This window comes from Daktulosphaira vitifoliae, unplaced genomic scaffold (genome assembly GCF_025091365.1).
Source record: "Daktulosphaira vitifoliae isolate Bord-2020 unplaced genomic scaffold, ASM2509136v1 Scaffold_3, whole genome shotgun sequence".
Lineage (NCBI taxonomy): Eukaryota > Metazoa > Arthropoda > Insecta > Hemiptera > Phylloxeridae > Daktulosphaira > Daktulosphaira vitifoliae.
In genome coordinates, this window is record NW_026099574.1 from 39,750,176 (window position 1) to 39,769,017 (window position 18,842).

Here is an 18,842-nt window from a genome sequence, read left to right on the forward strand (position 1 = left end):
AAAAAAAAAAAAAAAAAAAAAAAAAAAAAAACACATCATAGTAAAACCAATACCTTCTCATCTTTTCATCGAAGCTAAAATGTAATTTGTATTATTCTAATATTATAGAAAATATTATTATCTAAATTTTCAATAAGGCTATTGACATAATAACAAATTTAAAATATATCAATAAGAAGTAATTCTTTTAGCCGTTTTGAACTGCATTGATCAATAACATTTATGTTGAATAACAATTATTCTTAATAATTCAATGTTAAACAAGATAATAATTATTTAAATTTTACTGTCATTGTAAAAATTAGATATTGTATAATTAATGTGATAAATTTGTATTATTTTAAATCATTTTATTCATTCTAAAATAACAGAATAACTACCAAATTATAATAATATAGTTTTTAAAATAATAATTTAAATGTTATCCTTAATATTTTTTAAAAATCATCAATTAATTTGATGACAAATATTTATCACAATTTTTGTATAAGAAAAAAACTTATATTTGTGTACTTACCTGGAATTTGAGATTTGAATTTATTATATATTAAGATCCCTGAAATAAATATAAAAGAAATAAATTAGAAAATTAAATACCGTAAATATTAAAAATATAGCACATAACAGCAATAGTAAACCTTAGATAAATTATACTTATTTAGAAAAATAAAATTATACATATTTATATGATGAACAGTTTTACACTTCGAACTTAACATGCTACTGTCACATGTTAAGGAATCAGAGATGAATCCTGGCTAATATAATATACAAGGTGATCGGATTATCATAAACCGAAAAAAAATTGTTGATTTCTATTAGTTACATATATTTCTTGATCTATCAGCTTTCTATTATCATATCTTATAACTTAAAGGAGTGTCAACTTTAATTTTTTAAATGGTAACATACATATTTAACTAGCTTATAAAATAGAAAATAATTTAATTACGAATATGACTGGTTGATAATAATTTTTGAACCAGTACTTTAGAAGTTATTCTCATTTCTATACATAGGCGGGCGAAGCCATGATACAAGGTACAGTCAGGAAATGATTAGTGATTAAAATAGCAACACTTACTCCTCTCCTACAGTCATTATTATAATTGTTCATAACATCTGAAATACTGGTCGAAAAGTTGTTATTAACCCATCATTTTCTTAATTAGATAATTTTTTATTTTATAAATTAGTTAAATATGTATGTAGCTATTTGAAAAATCAAAGTTGACACTCTATTAAGTTATAAGGTTAAAAAAATATATGTAATTGAAAGAAATAAAAAATTTTTTTTCCAATATTGTATTTATTTTGCAATTAATTGGGTGGTATATGATAAACCAATCACCTGTATATATTGATTAAATAAAAAATATCCAAGAACCACTGATGTTTTTTTAGATTTATGGATACTAACAAATAAATATAATAAATAGATAAATGGAATTTCAAGATGAGACATATAGTTAAAATTTAGGTAATTTTGGTTTAAGAGTTTTGAAGATATAGGTGATTAAAGTTAATATAGGGACATGTATTTTTTTATAATCAAACTGTACTATAGACATAGGACGGAAAAATATTTTAAGAGAACTATATCTTGTTTTCATCCTTCTAAAAAATTATTTTTATTTTATACATGGGGTTTTTATAAATTTCTAGTGTTTATAATTATTTAAATTAATAGCCTAAGCCCAATTCTTGTTACAATGTCAAATTCATCTATAGTTTAAATAACTGTATTGAGTATATATTCTTCAAAAACATTAAAACTAATTATGATTTCATTTCAGTAACATTCAATGATTAATATCTCAAAGAAATCATAATATATTTTTAACATTTCTCTTTGCTAGCTTATTTTGCTCATATCTCTTCAATCCTCTGTCCATAACATTTAAAATTTTGCATAAGTTTATCTCCCAAACAGTTCTATTAAATGGTATTTATATGTCTTTCTTTGAACTTCATTCATTCATACATAATGTTTAACTTTTAAGTGATTTTTTAAATAAAACATTTTGCTTTTCTTTTAATACTTAAAAATATATATTAAACTAAGAAATGGAGATTCTGATAAAACGAAGATCATAAGGTGTAATATTTACTCAAATTAAGTTGACATTTTTTACTATTTATATTAGTACATTAAAAGTACATAAAAATAAGAAATATATTACTGACTCTGGTCTAAAATCACTTATCTCTTTAAACGTTTAATAAAATTATGATTATATAAAATAAAAAGGTGTTAAATTTAATTGAGTTTTTATGTAGATATTAAACATATATTATTAATTAATTATTTTAAAAAACATATTATCAATCTTACCAGTTTTTAAATAGTTTATTAGTATTGGCCACTTTTAGAAAAAATTAATCTTGCATTAAAAACACTAATAAAATAGAATAAACTAATTTTTAAATAATTTAAGATTGTTTAACTTTTATCTAAGACTTTTCAGACAAATAAATTTTAAGTTATCAAAAATTTATGAAATGATATTTATACAATATAACTTGTGCCCAATTAATACAATTTAACAATTATTTTCAGTTTTCAAAAATAACTTGTAAATGTGTTACCAAATCTAAACTTAAATATCCATAAATATACAGTTACTGTTTTTTTTTAAACCTACAACTATACCATAAAAATGTTCTAGAAAACCATTTAAAATGAATAAAATTAACTATCTTAGAATTTAACATACAATAAGTTAAATTAACATGTATCATTAATAAAAAATTATTTATTTTTGTTTTGTAACTAATGAACTAGGGTAACACCACCAGTGAAAAATACTTAAAATTTTGATAACTTTTAGTATAACTTAAACAATCAAAATAATTGTAATAACAATTTTGTTATATACTGGAACCAATAAACAAAATAGAGGGAAAACTTAAACTTCATTGAGAAGTCTTAGATTAATTATATAAAATAGATTTAATTTCAACAATAAATTATAACAATTAAAATGAATCACTTTCACGCAGAATATTAAAGATATAATTAAAAATCCAATGAAACGATTCATAAAAAAAACGCAACTTTTTAAATAATTACACATAGTATTTACATCAGTATAATCGTAAACGACGCTCACAAACTAATCACTGTCAAAAAATGTTTATAAAATATTGCTTAACTCTCATTTAATTTTTTCAAAATAATAAAAGCATTTAAATTTAACTAAAATAGTCAATAATTTCTAACTGGATTCTAACTGGACTATACAATTTATAAAAAAATAATGTTGACAAAAAACTCAAAAAATATGATAACAACGGATCGCCTAAATGCAAAATAATGATACTACTCCAAAGAGATTATAAATAGTTACTTCTCTAGTGAAAACAACACGTATTAATCAACAATAATAGTAATAATGATGGAATATTTTTTGTACCCAGATTATTTCACTTATTAAATAAATAAATATATTAGATATAGCATATAAAGAATTATTATACTAAATAGTTGCTGTATAGCTACATAAAAACGTACTCATATAGACTACGGGAGTCATAATTATTTCCCAAATATTACTAAATATATGCATTTCGACATTAGTAAGAAATTTCTACGATTTTTTTTTTTACAATAAAATTTAGTGTGTCTAAATATATACTTAATCGATAACAACTGTTTTAGATTAATAGATTTGTTTTAAAAATATTGTACATTTAAGCATATTTCGAAGAAAAATTAATAAATTTAATTTTTGATAAATATATATATATATATTTATATATATATATATATTTATGTGTTTATTTTTTTAAATTACTTTCTCTAACAATATAAAGTAGTAATATATTTATAAATGAATATATTGTATTTATTACAATTTACTTTTATCATTACTGTTTACCAATAATAATTCATAGTCGATGTTAAATCACAACATTTTTATCCACTTCGAATATTTTGCTTAATTTTTTATACGTATAGTAATCGTCGCTAGATTTACTAATTAATATAAAGATAAATCATAAGTAGTTCGTCAAACTTAATTCCATTTTCTTATATGTTGTAAATTATGATAGAATAAATATTAAAAATGCAAATGATGTCTTGAAGTTTGTATTACAACTAAGGATTACATTAACAGGAAAAATGTTTTATTCGTATTACTAAGTATTTCATGTATGCAATATTTTAAAAACTACAAACCTAACCAAATCATTGTATAGTGGATTTGATATTATACAGGCTTTATTAAAACAGCTTTCATGATTAAAAGTAAAGAGTTCTAGTTGTCCTAGACTCAACTACCTGTGTTGATTAAATGCATAATAAACTTGATATTATACACTGGGTATTTCAATGATATTGTATTTGAATTTACATTAATACATTATCTTATAAATCTAAATCTAATTAAATAATTTAAGGGATCTCCCTAAACATTTAACAAATGAATATAACACTAAATATTTATTAAGTGTGGTGATTAAATTTAAAAGCTTATATGTTCAACATATAAGCATACATTACAAGAATACTTTTGTACAGCTAATGATTATTTAAAGAAATGATTTTAATTAATTCTTTTTTAGCTTAATTATTTTCTTCAGATATGTAAAAATAATAACAATTCTGTTGGCATAAATTATAATTTTGGAATTATAATGTAAAAATAATCATGTTAATAGTGTTTAACAATATGCAAAATCATTGATAACATATTTTTTATTTATAATAATTAAGAGTATTGCAAAATTATACAAATAAAGTTGGACACCCTTTGGGTAGACTAGACAATATATTTTTGAACATCTCTATAGCCTTATAGGTAATGTATTTAAAAATCTATTAAATAAATGATAATGAACATATTCAAAAAAAAAAAATTAAAAACAAATAGTAATTATCACTATGAGTCACCTAGTTTAACTTATACTAGTAATTATTATTTATCACAAATAACCTACATAATATAAAAATGGTAATTTTAAATTTAATGGTAAAGCAGTTTCTTATTCAGTAATTACATTATGAGCCAATATCATGTGAGCTCTTAATGATGAAGTTGGTTTACAAGACTTCCAGCAAACTTTACAAATGCGTAGTTTCCAAAATTGTTTAGGACATCCAAAGTCATTATGAGCTTGTAGTTGGTGTTGAAAACTATAACTGCGACCACAATTACATGGACACATAAAAACAGTTGGAGGGCTTAATAACATTTTCGCAAGTATTTCTGAAATAGTTACAATACAAATGATAAAATTAGTATTGGCAATCTAAAATATAATTTTAAGAAACAAAAAACAAATGAACATTTAATGACAATACATTTGACACATATAAACAAATAGCACATTATCTACATAAAATTGTTTATCAATAATGTCTTATTGAAAAAATATTTTTATCGGTGGCGTAATTGCCGGACTGTAAAAGATGTATTAAAATTATACAGTGACATAGCAGATTCAATATTAAAGAGAATTTAACAGTGGAATTTATTAAGTATAAAATTAAACTTTATAAGTAAATATGATTCTTTTACAAAAAATGAAGGGTAGTATAATTAATAATTTACACTGTTTATATGCATGTTTCTAATATATAATATACTTTCGAATTGGTTTACTTAAAAAATTTATGAGAAGGAAAATAGTCATATGTTTAAATTATTACAAGGTTATTGTGTAAAATAACAATCACGCTATAATTCTACATTTAAAATTAAATAAATTAAAGTTAACTCCTTTTATTTATTATTTTGTAATCTAAAAACATTAAAAAATAAGTTGAGTTAATCTTGGAATTGACTAGTTGAACAACTTCTCAAGCTCAGTTAATGTAGCACAAAAACTTGAAAAAATTAAAAATAATGATAATACTTTTCATTTGATTGAATCTTCGAGAAATTTAGATGGTACACATCAGAATTCAATTTTTTGATTAAATATTTAAAAAATATTTGCTAAAAAATTATCAACTTCAAATCATGTACTTTTATTAAAATTTTCTTATCAATCTTTATTTTATAAAGCGATTATTTATAACAGCGATAAAGTTAAAGGACATTTGCAAAAATGTATTAAAGAAGTCTTAGTACTTTGAAAGATTATAAATGATTGAATTCGTAGTATTAGCAATTGTCACCCATTGATAAGAAATAATAATATTATAGATATGTAAACGAACATATTGTAGTATTTAATTTAGTCCGCTACGAAATGATTTATATTTGTCACATTTAATAATTAATGATATCACAATACACTTTACTTATAAAAAATTTAGTAACATATATAAAAAAATAACATAAAAGAAAATCGTGATGTGTTTACAAAAAAAAATTTAACAATCATACACTTTTCTAAAACTTTCTAATAATTAACAATTTTACTAATATTCGTATCTAGGATAGTGATTTACGAATAATATACAATATTAATTATAGTAATACTTGAAGATTAAGTTAATAAATGTGTTTTGTATTATATTCTTAAATAACATTGTAAGGTTCAGAACTATGGTTATGCGTTTACATAAACGCATAACCATAGTTCTTTATTTATTTTAATCGTGTATCTGACAAAAACTTATGATAATTGTTTAAAATATAAAAAAAGTTATTACGATTTAACAAATATTTTTAAGTGCCTACATAGCGTTGTGGTAAATTTTATTTTTTTTAACTGTTTGAAATTTAAATTGTGCATCATTAAAAGTAAATTTTTCAAATTATACACTGAAAAAAATATCACATAATATGCATTGGTATTGAGGTTGTTGGTAATAATATAGTTTTTGAGTGCGTTCAGTAACAATTTCAAAATAAACATGATTAATTCTCGGTTGACAAAAATATATTGTTCACTAAGAATTAAAAAGACATAATATTCCTGATAATTTTTTTAATCTTATAAAATTACAATACTACATTGTTATTCCTCATCCATGTAAAATAGATATTCTAAAATTATAACATGGTCACTGACCATTTTGACAAAAAGATAACTTTCAACTACATACGATAAAGATGGCGGTGGAGTAAAATGTAAAAATATACAGAATTAAATGTACTACTTTTCAATTGTCAATCGAAGAACAATTTTATCTTATTAAAATATGTGTAAAATACTAATTTCTGAAATACCATTAAAAGTCGTCTCTTCTTATAAATTAATCTTATCACAAACACGAGCAATAAATTCTAGTTCACATAAATCATGCTATAATTATAGTTATAGTAAGAATTATTCAGTCAACATCATCATATGTATCAATTGTCTAGAAAAAGATATAATTTTAAAGTATGGTACTTCATTTCACACATCAACCATAATATAGCATCGTTTTCATGACAAAAAATCCAACAAATATTTGCCAAGTATGATATTAAAAATGAAACCACACTTTCTTACACTTCCTAATCAAACGGTATTGTTGAACAATCTAACGCTACAATCATAGCTGTTATAACGAATTTTGCATTATATAACATTGATTTTGAGATATTAAAATACCTAATACCATTTTAACCATTAATATAACACAACAAAGTTCAGCTAATTTTTTACCATTTTATTTACTTCATGGTTATCAGTCAAGGATTTCATCTAATGATTAACTATAGAACTGTTATTTTTTAATTATCAAGTCTACAAAAAATCTTTGAAGTAGATGATAGCGCAAAATTGCAGCTAAAAATCTCAAAATGCTATAAAATAAACAAAAAAGGTACGTTCAACAAAGATGTTTGACTTTTAGCCAAGACATTTAGTGTGGTACAATTGGTAAAAATTAACAGACAATAAACTAACTGTTAAATACAATGGTTCATATAATATACAAAATTCAGTTGGATTTATTTGTTTCGGAATAAATCTGACAGATAGTAATGATAAAAAATCTAAAATTTTACATGTTCAAGATATCAAAAAAATTTGACAATAAATCTAACTTGGATAGTCTTAAAGAAGAAGTATTTACACTATAAATCAACCTGTGAGTCCTTAGATAGTTGATAATCAAACATCAGAAACCAGTACAAAAGGTCTAATACATCAATCTATAATTTTTGAAGTGGTAGCTTAACAGACACTAAAAAAAAAAAACAACAAATCAATCTACAAGTCTTGAAGCAATTACAAACATTACAATAAAAAAACAAAAGATAACGCAGCAGGGTTCATCTAAATGCTTCAATAACCATTTCCTTAAAATTGTTCTTGTTAAAATTTTTTTTATATTAATTTGGATTACTACATAATTAATGTAGTATTAATTATCTTATATTAAAAAATGTGTTTATACTCTTCTTATTATAATAGTTATTATTATTAAAACTGGATATGGAGAGTGCTACATATACTTAATGTTATTACTAGTTTAATTAGTAAAATTTTAATTATGTTTTCAGTAATAAATAGTGTAAATTTTAGGACCAAGTGAAAGGTTCATGATGATGGTTACGTGTTAACATACCATTTATTTTATTTGTCTTATTCGACATAATAACTAATTATGTCAACAGTTAAAAAAAATTAAAAAGTCAATATTCTACCATAACTCTTGATTTTAGAGCTTACACTTTTGAGCCTTTTTTTTACAAAATTTATCCAAAATCTTCATGAGATTTATTTGATTGAAACATATGGGCTAATTCTAATATTTTACTTAGTATTAACTAACAAATATTTTTTAAAGTAACGATGCTATTTTGCTTCATAATTTGTCTAAGCTTTCTATCAAGTTCTTTCATACGAAACTCATGAGTCACACTACATTTTAGTCCAGATTTATCAAAACTACTGCATAACTTCTTGCTGTTTAAAATACATGGTAATCCAATATTCCAATTATTTTTCCACTGGTAACGCACAACATCTCCTGAAAAAGTAAAATTATCAGATGTAATTAACTAGGAAGTAATATTATTTATAGGAATAAAAGCATAATTAAAAAATATATATGCAGGGTGATTTGCTAACTATGTCTTCCATAATATTTTTAAAAATATAAGTGTTAAATACAAATTTTTTTTTTATCATAATGGATCATTGATGAGCTGTTAATTTAATTTTAAAAAACTTAAATTTCTATCATAATCCCTTATACTTAAAACTTGTTTTTATTTCAGATTTTTAAATGGCAACCCCATATTATTTTTGTTCGTTAAAAAAAAAAATAAAAATAAAAAATTATGAATTTTAAATAAGATACGCTACTTTAAAATTTACGATATTTGAAGAAAAAATGCAGTAGTTTTTCCAACACGATCACATTATTATTTTATGTTGCAATAAGAGCTACCGATTTACATTGATAACGCAGGTAGTCTATTACTTAAAACAGGTAGCGCTTATCGATTTACGATCTTTAACGTTCCAATCTGTTATGATATTTTCATATTAAACTTCAAACTTAAGAGAGCCATGAAGCGCTTAATATAAAATAAAATAAAATATTTTTTTTTTATTAAACTAAATATAATGGAGTAAAAAAAAATAGGGTTGGAATTTGGAAATCTGAAGTTGATACAAGTTCTATGTAAGGGATGATGATAGAAATTTAATTTTTCTTATGAATCAGCTTATCAAAGATCCATAATGATTAAAAAGAAAAAATTGTTTATAACAATTGTATTTTTAAAGATATTATGTGAGGCATAGTTAGCCAATCACTCTGTATATATTATTAGTAATTTTAATGATCTATTTACCTATATCAATTGAAATTAAAATATTAACAAATAATATAATTTATTTTCTAGCACTATATTATTCTAAATTGGATTGTAATATAATATTGAATTACAAATAAAAATTACCAAAATCTAAAAGATATTAACATTTAATAATAGTTATTTTTACATTGAAAGTTCCTGTAGAATCCGTATTTTCTCTATTATAAAGTTATTTAATGGATACTAAAATACAAAATGGATACAAAATAAATATGCCTAATGAAAACCAAAATGGACGTCAAATTATTATCAGAATATTAAAAAAGTATGGAGATAATCGATTATTATACAGGATCGATTCCAATTAATTTTAGTAAATTATGAAGAGCATTATTTAATCGAATTTTACGCATAAAAAAATAAAGACTATATAATACAGTTGCATCATACATAAAAAATGGTTTTTAAAAATTTAATTGAAAATATTAAACTACTAAAGTACTTACTTTTATAGAATTAATAGTATTTTTGAGATTATTTTCTATTAATCTGATAATATCAGATTAAAAATTAATTAAGTTAAGATAATATAAACTTTAAAATTGAATAATGTTATATTAAATGCAAAATTAATAAAATGTGTTAATTTAAATAATTTGAATTTGAATGGAAATGAAATTAAAGATGGTATTATAGCTTGTCAATATTTTTTAAGTGCTAAAAATAAATCTTTTCAAAGTCTATTAGTCATCATCTAGTGGGTGACAAATAATACCCTTTTCTTGACGTGTCAATAATAACATTAAAAAATGTAGTGACTTATCAATTTTCAAGAAAAAAAAAAAAAATAGAATTTAGTGTTCTATTTATGTTTATTTAATTTGTCTAAAAACCTAGTGATATTTTATATTCAAAATAATTATTTAGATGAAAATAAATATAAAAAGTATTTTTCAGATATTATTATATTAAACTATTCGGATCTTCATTAGCATAACATCTAATATTAGGTTTATAAGTTTTTAAAGGACATAGTAAAATTAAGACACAATATGTCATCTATTGAACATTTTTTATCCTCTGGTAAATGAATATCATATACTAGATAACATAAATATATTAACAATGAATTAAAATGGATTAACATTAAGGAGGTAGTGAAAAATCTTTCTTGCTTGAAGATCATCAGTATTAACTGATTACCTGATCGAAAAATTAATCATTATATTATGATTAAAATAAATATACTTTTTAGTATTTTATAAAACACTACATTTACTTGGTTCACAACAACAACAATTTGTACATACTTAACTAAAACAAAATTACAATAAAAAAAAATATGATATTTATAAATATATTTCTTACATATTTTTATAATTATCACAATTTATTAAACTTCAATATTCTATGAAACAAAGTATAAAATAAATTTATGAATTTCCGCGTTAAATATATGCATTAAATAAAATAAATATTTTTGTTTATAATTGAATTATAATTATTATTTCATTAGAATATGTTACAGAAGTATTATAATATTTGAATAATGCTACACATATATTGGATGAAATAAAAATAATGAATAATTAGGTCAATCAATCTACTCATTGTGTGTAATAATTATCCTTTGAACTTAAAATATTTTATCATTTTTATATGAACACTTATTCAGAGTAGATAATTTTATGAATTTTAAGAACGTGCATTTTGAGACCAACTTTCTGAGCAAAACTTTTTCTACATATGTAGCACTGGAACTGTCTTGGCACACCACATTCATACATTAGATGATTTTTTAGGTTATACTTTCGCCACTTGCCTTTATACTTATGACCACAATCGTTTGGGCACAGAACTGGGTCCTCAGTAGCAATATTTTCTATTTTGTTTAAAATTGCTAAAAAGAATAAATGCTAGTTAATGTTTAATTGTAAATAAATAAAAGTTAATTTTTGTTACTACAATGACAATATATCCTAAATGTGCGTAAGCTTCACACACACAAAAAAAAAAAAAAAAATGACATCAAAGCATAAGCGAATTTTCAAAGTGTATTGATTTGTTTTGGTAAATTCTAAAGGTAATATAAAATTTTTATTCTATTAAAGCAAATATTGATAATTTTGGTTACAAAAATTTAAACTTGTGTGGTAGCTGTTTCACCAATCATGTGTTCAGGTCTACCCAACGCTTGTAGTATCAATGGTGTAGGGACATTACCAATTAACTCTAGGGTGGACTCGTTTAGAGGAGAGAAAGATAGATACAAAGTAAGAATAGATACTTGGAATGTTGGAACATCAACTGATAGAAGTAAATAACACCGCCACACACACAAAAAAAAGTTGTCCGCACTTTTGACCAGACCAACTACGGACATGTATTTCGACCCACTGAATCCGAATTTGAAGTCCGTTTGGCCCGGTCATCCCCCAGATTTGAATAAAATGCAAAAAATCCAAGGAGGCAAAAATTTGCGTAAAACTGCAATCTAAGCGATGAAAAATTTTTATGGACCCGGATCAGGTATGATTTTTATGTATGTCAATTTACTGAATCTGAATTTAAACGTTAATTAGCACGTTGAGTTGTCAAAATTTGAAAAAATAACGAAAAAACCGAAAAATTGCAATAAATCATGAAAAATTGAAAAAGATAAAAAAATTTTTTGGATTCAGATTGAATATGGTTTTTATGTATTTTGTTCCGCTGAATTTGAATCTGAAGTTGTATTGACCCATTAACGTTTTAAAATTTTAAATAAATTGGGAAAATTACAGTTATAAATATGAGAAAAAATCTATTAAATACGATTGTTAATGACTTGACAAAGCAGAGAATGTAGGCCTGCAGGCGTCGTCATCAAGCGACTGCAACTCTTCAGTAGTGGGAAACTTAGCTAAAAGAGTATACTATTACAAGAAGCAATTCCCATCTTTGTAATAAAAGTCCTGATTCATTTTGTTACGTTTGTGGCGAGTTTCTCACTAGAAAAGGCCTGCTTTCTCACCCCTGATCAGACGCCGATACTGGGTTTCCGGTTCCCTGCATCGTAAAGTATTTATCACTTGTACCTGCCATGACAACACACCACCGTTAACCCAGGGACTTTGCCAGATGACTCTGTTGCCAACCGTCACAACGTGAAAGTGCCCTGGTTGCAGGCACAAGAGATCATAAGGAATTTTTGGTGTACCGGGAAAAGAATATACAAAAACAGAAGGAACACGGGAGAAAAATCGAAAATCTGTTGGTGGAAATTGAAAGGGGAAAATGAAAAAGAGTTTGTCAAGACAGTAAAAGAAAGGACAGTATGGAATGTCGAAGGAGACATAAATGATGTGTGGAATAGATTTGCTAGTTGTTTTAAGAATATTGCAAAGGAGATTGTTGATGAGAGTAAGAGTAGAATGCCAAGAAAAAAGGAAACCGGGTGGTGTGGTGATGATGATGTGAAAAAAAGGTGGAAAAAGTATTTTGAAAAATTACTGAATGAGGAGTATCCAAAACAGACGTTAGAGGATATCTCGTGGAGTGAGAGACTGGTAGATTTAATTAGTGAGATATCGGTATCTAAAAACCAGTTTGGATTTATGCCTGGTAAGTCAACAATGGAGCCATTTTGTGTGAGGCAACTAATAGAAAAGTTTAGGGAAAAATAGAAAAAGCTTTGTATGGTATTTATAAATTTGGAGAAAGCGTATGGTAGAGTACCGAGAGAGGTTCTAAAGTGGGCATTAATAAAAAAAGGAGTCCCGAAAAGGTATATTAACATAATAGAGGATATGTATGATGGCACTTGTACTAGGGTAAAAAGTGTGGGAGGAGTAACAGAAGGTTTTCGGGAAGAATAGGAGTGTATCAGGGTTCTGTTTAAGCCCTTACTTATTTTCTATAGTGATAGATGAAATTACTAGAGAAATACAAGGAGAGGTACCTTAGTGCATGTTATTTGCTGACGATATAGTGCTAATAGGTGGCCGACCCCAAGTAGTTGGCATTAAGACGAGGAAGAAGAAGAAGAAGATTATTAATACTTTATTATTGTCATGAGGTTAACTTTTAAAAAAAGCACTTTTGTCCAATCCAGGATATTTGTTAAAATTATAACTATCGTCAAGATTCTCATAAAATTTAATTATACAAGTAGTCTTGGTAATCAATTGTGTCACTTTCTAATATCTCAAGAAGATATTTGTAGTTCTGAAAAAAAAAAATTTATACCATCATTAATTTTTGTAAGAATTAGGTTAAAGTTTGATACATAAAATATTATAATGTGTTTTTTTCTAATATAAAATAATAATATAGCATATAAATTCATAAATATAAATTTTATTTATATAATTTGAAATTAAATTGTTGCAAAATGATTTCTTAATATCTTTTTTAATTGAAAATGAATAAATAAACTTATTTGATGCAAAAAAAAAAAATTTCACATAATTAAGACAAACTATATTTGTAATCATTTGCAGTTATTTAAAAATATAAAAATATTGAAGACAATTTTAAATTAATTTGCTGTATTAATTATTATATGTTTGATATAATCTTATTTTGATCAGAAAGAGATAATTTTATTACTTATTATAATTTTTGTTAAAATATACGAAATTTAGAACTTTATTATAACTGATTAATCTGTGAATCATACACACAAATATTGTAAGTAATAATATTTAATAAAATAACATAAATAATATTATTTCAATATTTAATATTTATATAAATATAAGTATATTCAATTAATCACAACAAATATATGTAACAAAATCAGTTAATTATTAATTAAGTTAGTATTTCAACACTAGTATAAATATTTGAACTCAAAAACATAACAATAAAAATATTACGAACTATTTTTATTTTTGGCAACGTTTTAAATTTTTTTTACTATAAAATCAAATTGTTTCGTTTATATTTTAGGCTCATTTATCACATAATTCCACCAAGCACATACTCATGGCGTCTAATATGTTCTTATGTACTGCAAGCTGATGTTTGTTCAAGTTTACTTTTTGTGCAAATGTTCTTGGGCAGTATTCACATTTGAATTGCGGCGGAACTCCACACTCATACTTTAAGTGTCGGCGTAGTGTTCCACGATGGTTGTATGATCTTCCACAATTGTTTGGGCACGGCAACTTAAGTAAACTTTTTGTCCCATGGCCATCAAAAAAACCTGTAGGACAAAAAACATGGAAAACGATATCTTCTGTTTCACAGCAGTCGTCATTAATTTACCAGCATTGGTTAGTGAGGTACTCTTGTGACAATTATGTAAGTATCAAAAACGACAAATTTTATGTTAGTACTTATAATAACTGGATTCCGGCAATTAATAACAATTTAAAAAATTCTTTTGTGTAAGTTTTAAAATGCTATACGCCCAATCAAAAATCAGACACAAATAATGAACAGGCAGGTTAAATAGATAATTCATATATTATGTATAACACAATATGCATACAAGTAAAACGCTATAGATAAAGGAAAATTTGGATTATTAATAAAATAATAACGAAAATACCTATAATATGCTTAATGAACAAACTATTGGAATATTATAACCAATAATTAAATTTCTACCTTAATTATTGAAAAATCATAACATCTTAATACCTGGGAAAATATAATTTTTGTTAAGATAAAAAAATAATAATAAAAAATGAGTTTTTAAAAAAGGATTTTTAATGAAATTTTAACTAAATTTACAAAATTACTTTTAATCTAATTATTTTTTTATTTTTTATTTCTAATTCTTTTCTACTATTATATTTTAGATGTTTATGAAAACAGATATTTTTAATTCATTGTTAAATATATGCATATAATTGAATACGAAGGTAATATCATTTTTAAGTTATCTATAAGAGTAAACATTTGATCTATAATAGTCGTATAAAAAAAGCAAGTTAAAAAAATATTGAATATTTTTTTATATATATAAAAAAAAAATCAACAAAATGTTTATATTTATATTTATTTAATTTTAGTATAACAGTATTTTAATAACATAGAAAAATATCTCAGTAATGAAAGTAACTTCAAAAAAAAAAAAAAAAAATCAATTCTATTATAAGTATAATACTACTGTGATCAAAAAGTAAGGTGAAATAGTCATTTAAAACTCCCAGGCATTATGAAGGCAGGTAAATTTTTTTCTTAGGACTACCAATGTTGACATGTGCCAAGTGTCTTTTGTCAAAAGTTTTAATAACCTCCAAGTTATATGCGTTTTTTTAAACATCCAAAAGTGAATTTTTCGATTTTTATAATGGGTGTTTTTGTTGAGCAAAAAACTTGCATCAAATTTTGTTTGCGGAACGAATATTCTTGTGCCGACACGTTCAAAATGTTGCCTTTGGTGATCAAACTATGACACAAAAAAAACATTTATAAGTGGTACAACGAGTTCAAAGAGGTCCTCGAACGCGTTGAAGACGAACCGCGCTCTGGACGGCCATCAACGTCTACTGACGAACGCAACGTCCAAGAAATAAAAACTTTGGTGCTTGAAAGTCGTCTATTGACAATTAGGAACTTCGCTGATAGTGTTGGCATATCATTTGGCTCAGCTCAAACCATTTTGAAGGATATTTTGTGTTTCAAATGCGTCAAGTCTCGATTGATGCCAAAATCACTCAATCTTTTGGAAAAAAGCGTCGCGTGTGTGTGTGAAACTTTATTGTCTGACTATCAGGGCCACTTGAAATGCATCATTACTGGAGACGAAACTTTGATTTAAGTATACGACCCTGAAACTACCGACCAATCTAGCGAATATCGTGCAAAAGGTGAAGCAAGACCGAAAAGACCATGGCAAAGTCAATCGAAAATCAAGGTCATGTTGACAGTTTTCTTTGATTATGTACTATGAATTCGTACTACCGGGCCAAACTGTCAACAAAGTGTATTATTTGAGTTTTATACGTCGTTTGCGTGAAGCTATTCGTTTGAAATGGCCGGAATTATAGGTGAACAAATCTTGGTTCCTTCATCACGATAATGCGCCATCTCATACTGCATTGGTTCTGGCGACTTTTTTGCCAAAAACTCGACTCATATCGTTCCGCAACCACCGTTTCGCCTGATTTGGTTCGTTGCGACTTTTAGCTATTCAGTAAATTAAAAAAGGTGCAACGGGGACATCGTTTTTATACGATTGAAGAGATAATTTAATCGAAGAAGGTCTTGAAGGCTATATCGGAAAAGGACTATTTCGATTGTTTCGAGGACTGGAAAAAGCATTGGCAAAATGCATTTTATCTGGTGGGGATTAATTTGAAGGGGAAGAAATAGATTTGAAAGAATAAATAAAGAATTTTCATTTTATAAACAATTTCATCTTACTTTTTGATCACAGTAGTATAACACATTTACAATACATGAAATTATCTTGGTTAAAAAGATTTTGTAATATAGAAAAACAATCACATAAATTTTTTAATGTGAACTATAGAAATATCGAAAAAATTCTAAGTGATTAACTCTAAAAAATATATTTTTAAATACTTTTTTATTATTCAAATAATCTATAAAAAATATTGTGTGAGTAAAAAAGAACAAATTTATTTTGAAATGTTTTTTTAATGTCGCATCATTGAAACACTTAATACCAAAGGAAATTTGTTGTTCTAAATTACGTGTCCTAAAAAGAAAACTAGTTAAGACCAATACATAAAAAAAAACCAATTCTAACTCAAAAAAATAAATGTTTCTGATTTGTTAAAGTTTATTCACAAGCCATACAAACTACTTAAAACAGATAGGACTATTGCAAATGCTACAATTCAGATTCAAATTATAATACATTAAGATAGGTAATATTTTAAATTTATTGATTTAACAGTTATTTTAGAAATAAAACTAATAAATGTGTGTTAATATAAAAAAATTAGTTAATTGTAACTTAATGAATTAGACATATTTAAAAGCGAATCATATTTTTTCTATCGCTACTAATTCACATAAAAGAATAATAGATTTATTTAAAAAACTAGTATACTTGAATTATTATTATCTCAAATATATTCAGTATTGTAACAGTAAATATTCACAAATAAAACTTAAAAACAATATTATAAACATAAACAAATATTTCTCCTATTTTTTTTTTTTTTTTAAATACTTTTTTATAATTTTAGTTGACTAAGTAATAAATGATAAAAATATTTCTAATTTTGAATTTTCTGAATGAAAAAAAAATAACCTTTACTTTTTTAAACCTTAAGAGGAAAAAATAATGGTTAAGTTCTATAATTATAACATTCTGCATTATTAAGTCGTGATATCTTTTTTATATGACGAACCATGTGAACTGTTAAGTGATAGTTTCGCTTAAAAGCTTTAAAGCAAATTAAACACCTATGTTGAGGTTCTACACCACATTCTTTTTTCATGTGACGAGTTAAATCTGATTTATACTTATAGTGCCTACCACATCCGTTTCCACAAGTCCATCTTGTTAATTCATCACCTAATAAAAGATATAAAAATTATAGTAAACTAAATACAAAAGTGTTTTATTTGGCAGATTTATAAATGAATCGTTAAGATAGTATTACTAGCAAATAATACAAAATCAACTAATATAAATCAAAATGTTTCAAATAGGTGTATTTCTAAAAAAAATATTTGAAAAATGATTATTATTCACTGGTGGTAAGACTTTATTTTTAATTTACAGGCATAAAAAATTAAAAAGACTTAGATGGTTTGGTCATATTATGAGGTAAGAAGAATCAGAAGCTGTAAGAACAGTTATAGAAATAAATGTTGAAGGAAGAAGAGGTAGAGGAAGACCAAAAAAGAGATGGAGGGATGCTATTAAATGCGATATGTGGACAGGTGATGTGAGCGTAGATGATGTGGGAGATCGTGTCAAGTGGAAGTTCAGGATAAGGGTGGCCGACCCTAAGTAGTTGGCATTAAGGCGAGGAAGAAGAAGAGAAGAAGACATTACAAATTAAAAATATTTTTGAAAGGGCTGTCAACTTTAGTATAATTATGTTTAATAGATTCATTATATATGTTACACTTAAATTAATTTTTTCAAAAAGCGTTAAATTTGATAAGATTTACTGAAGTACAACCAGAAAAAAAAAATTAAAAACACCAAGGAGTTCCTAAAAAATATAATGTAAATCATAAAGATAGTTATGTAAAAGGATCTAA

The 18,842-nt window shown here is 24.7% G+C and overlaps 1 protein-coding gene and 2 long non-coding RNA genes across 3 annotated transcripts in view; all 3 read right to left on the minus strand.

The window, feature by feature from the left end:
* LOC126902154 (uncharacterized) overlaps positions 1 to 3,536 on the minus strand; it is a 12,201-nt gene extending 8,665 nt beyond the window's left edge. The window contains exons 1-4 of the mRNA XM_050679181.1: positions 3,528 to 3,536; positions 3,087 to 3,116; positions 2,336 to 2,366; positions 518 to 556 (exon numbers count right to left, since the gene is read on the minus strand). Of these exons, the coding sequence (XP_050535138.1) occupies positions 518 to 556; positions 2,336 to 2,366; positions 3,087 to 3,116; positions 3,528 to 3,536 (109 nt within the window). The remainder of the gene's footprint in view (positions 1 to 517; positions 557 to 2,335; positions 2,367 to 3,086; positions 3,117 to 3,527) is intronic.
* Positions 3,537 to 3,799: 263 nt separating this feature from the next.
* Positions 3,800 to 10,221, minus strand: LOC126902693 (uncharacterized). The gene is made up of 3 exons (XR_007703307.1): positions 10,166 to 10,221; positions 7,977 to 8,863; positions 3,800 to 5,213 (listed from the first exon to the last, which is right to left on the minus strand). It is a non-coding gene; the product is annotated as an uncharacterized LOC126902693 (long non-coding RNA).
* Positions 10,222 to 11,323: 1,102 nt separating this feature from the next.
* On the minus strand, positions 11,324 to 18,754 carry LOC126902689 (uncharacterized). The gene is made up of 4 exons (XR_007703303.1): positions 17,978 to 18,754; positions 14,626 to 14,847; positions 13,600 to 13,865; positions 11,324 to 11,559 (listed from the first exon to the last, which is right to left on the minus strand). It is a non-coding gene; the product is annotated as an uncharacterized LOC126902689 (long non-coding RNA).
* Positions 18,755 to 18,842: the final 88 nt, after the last annotated feature.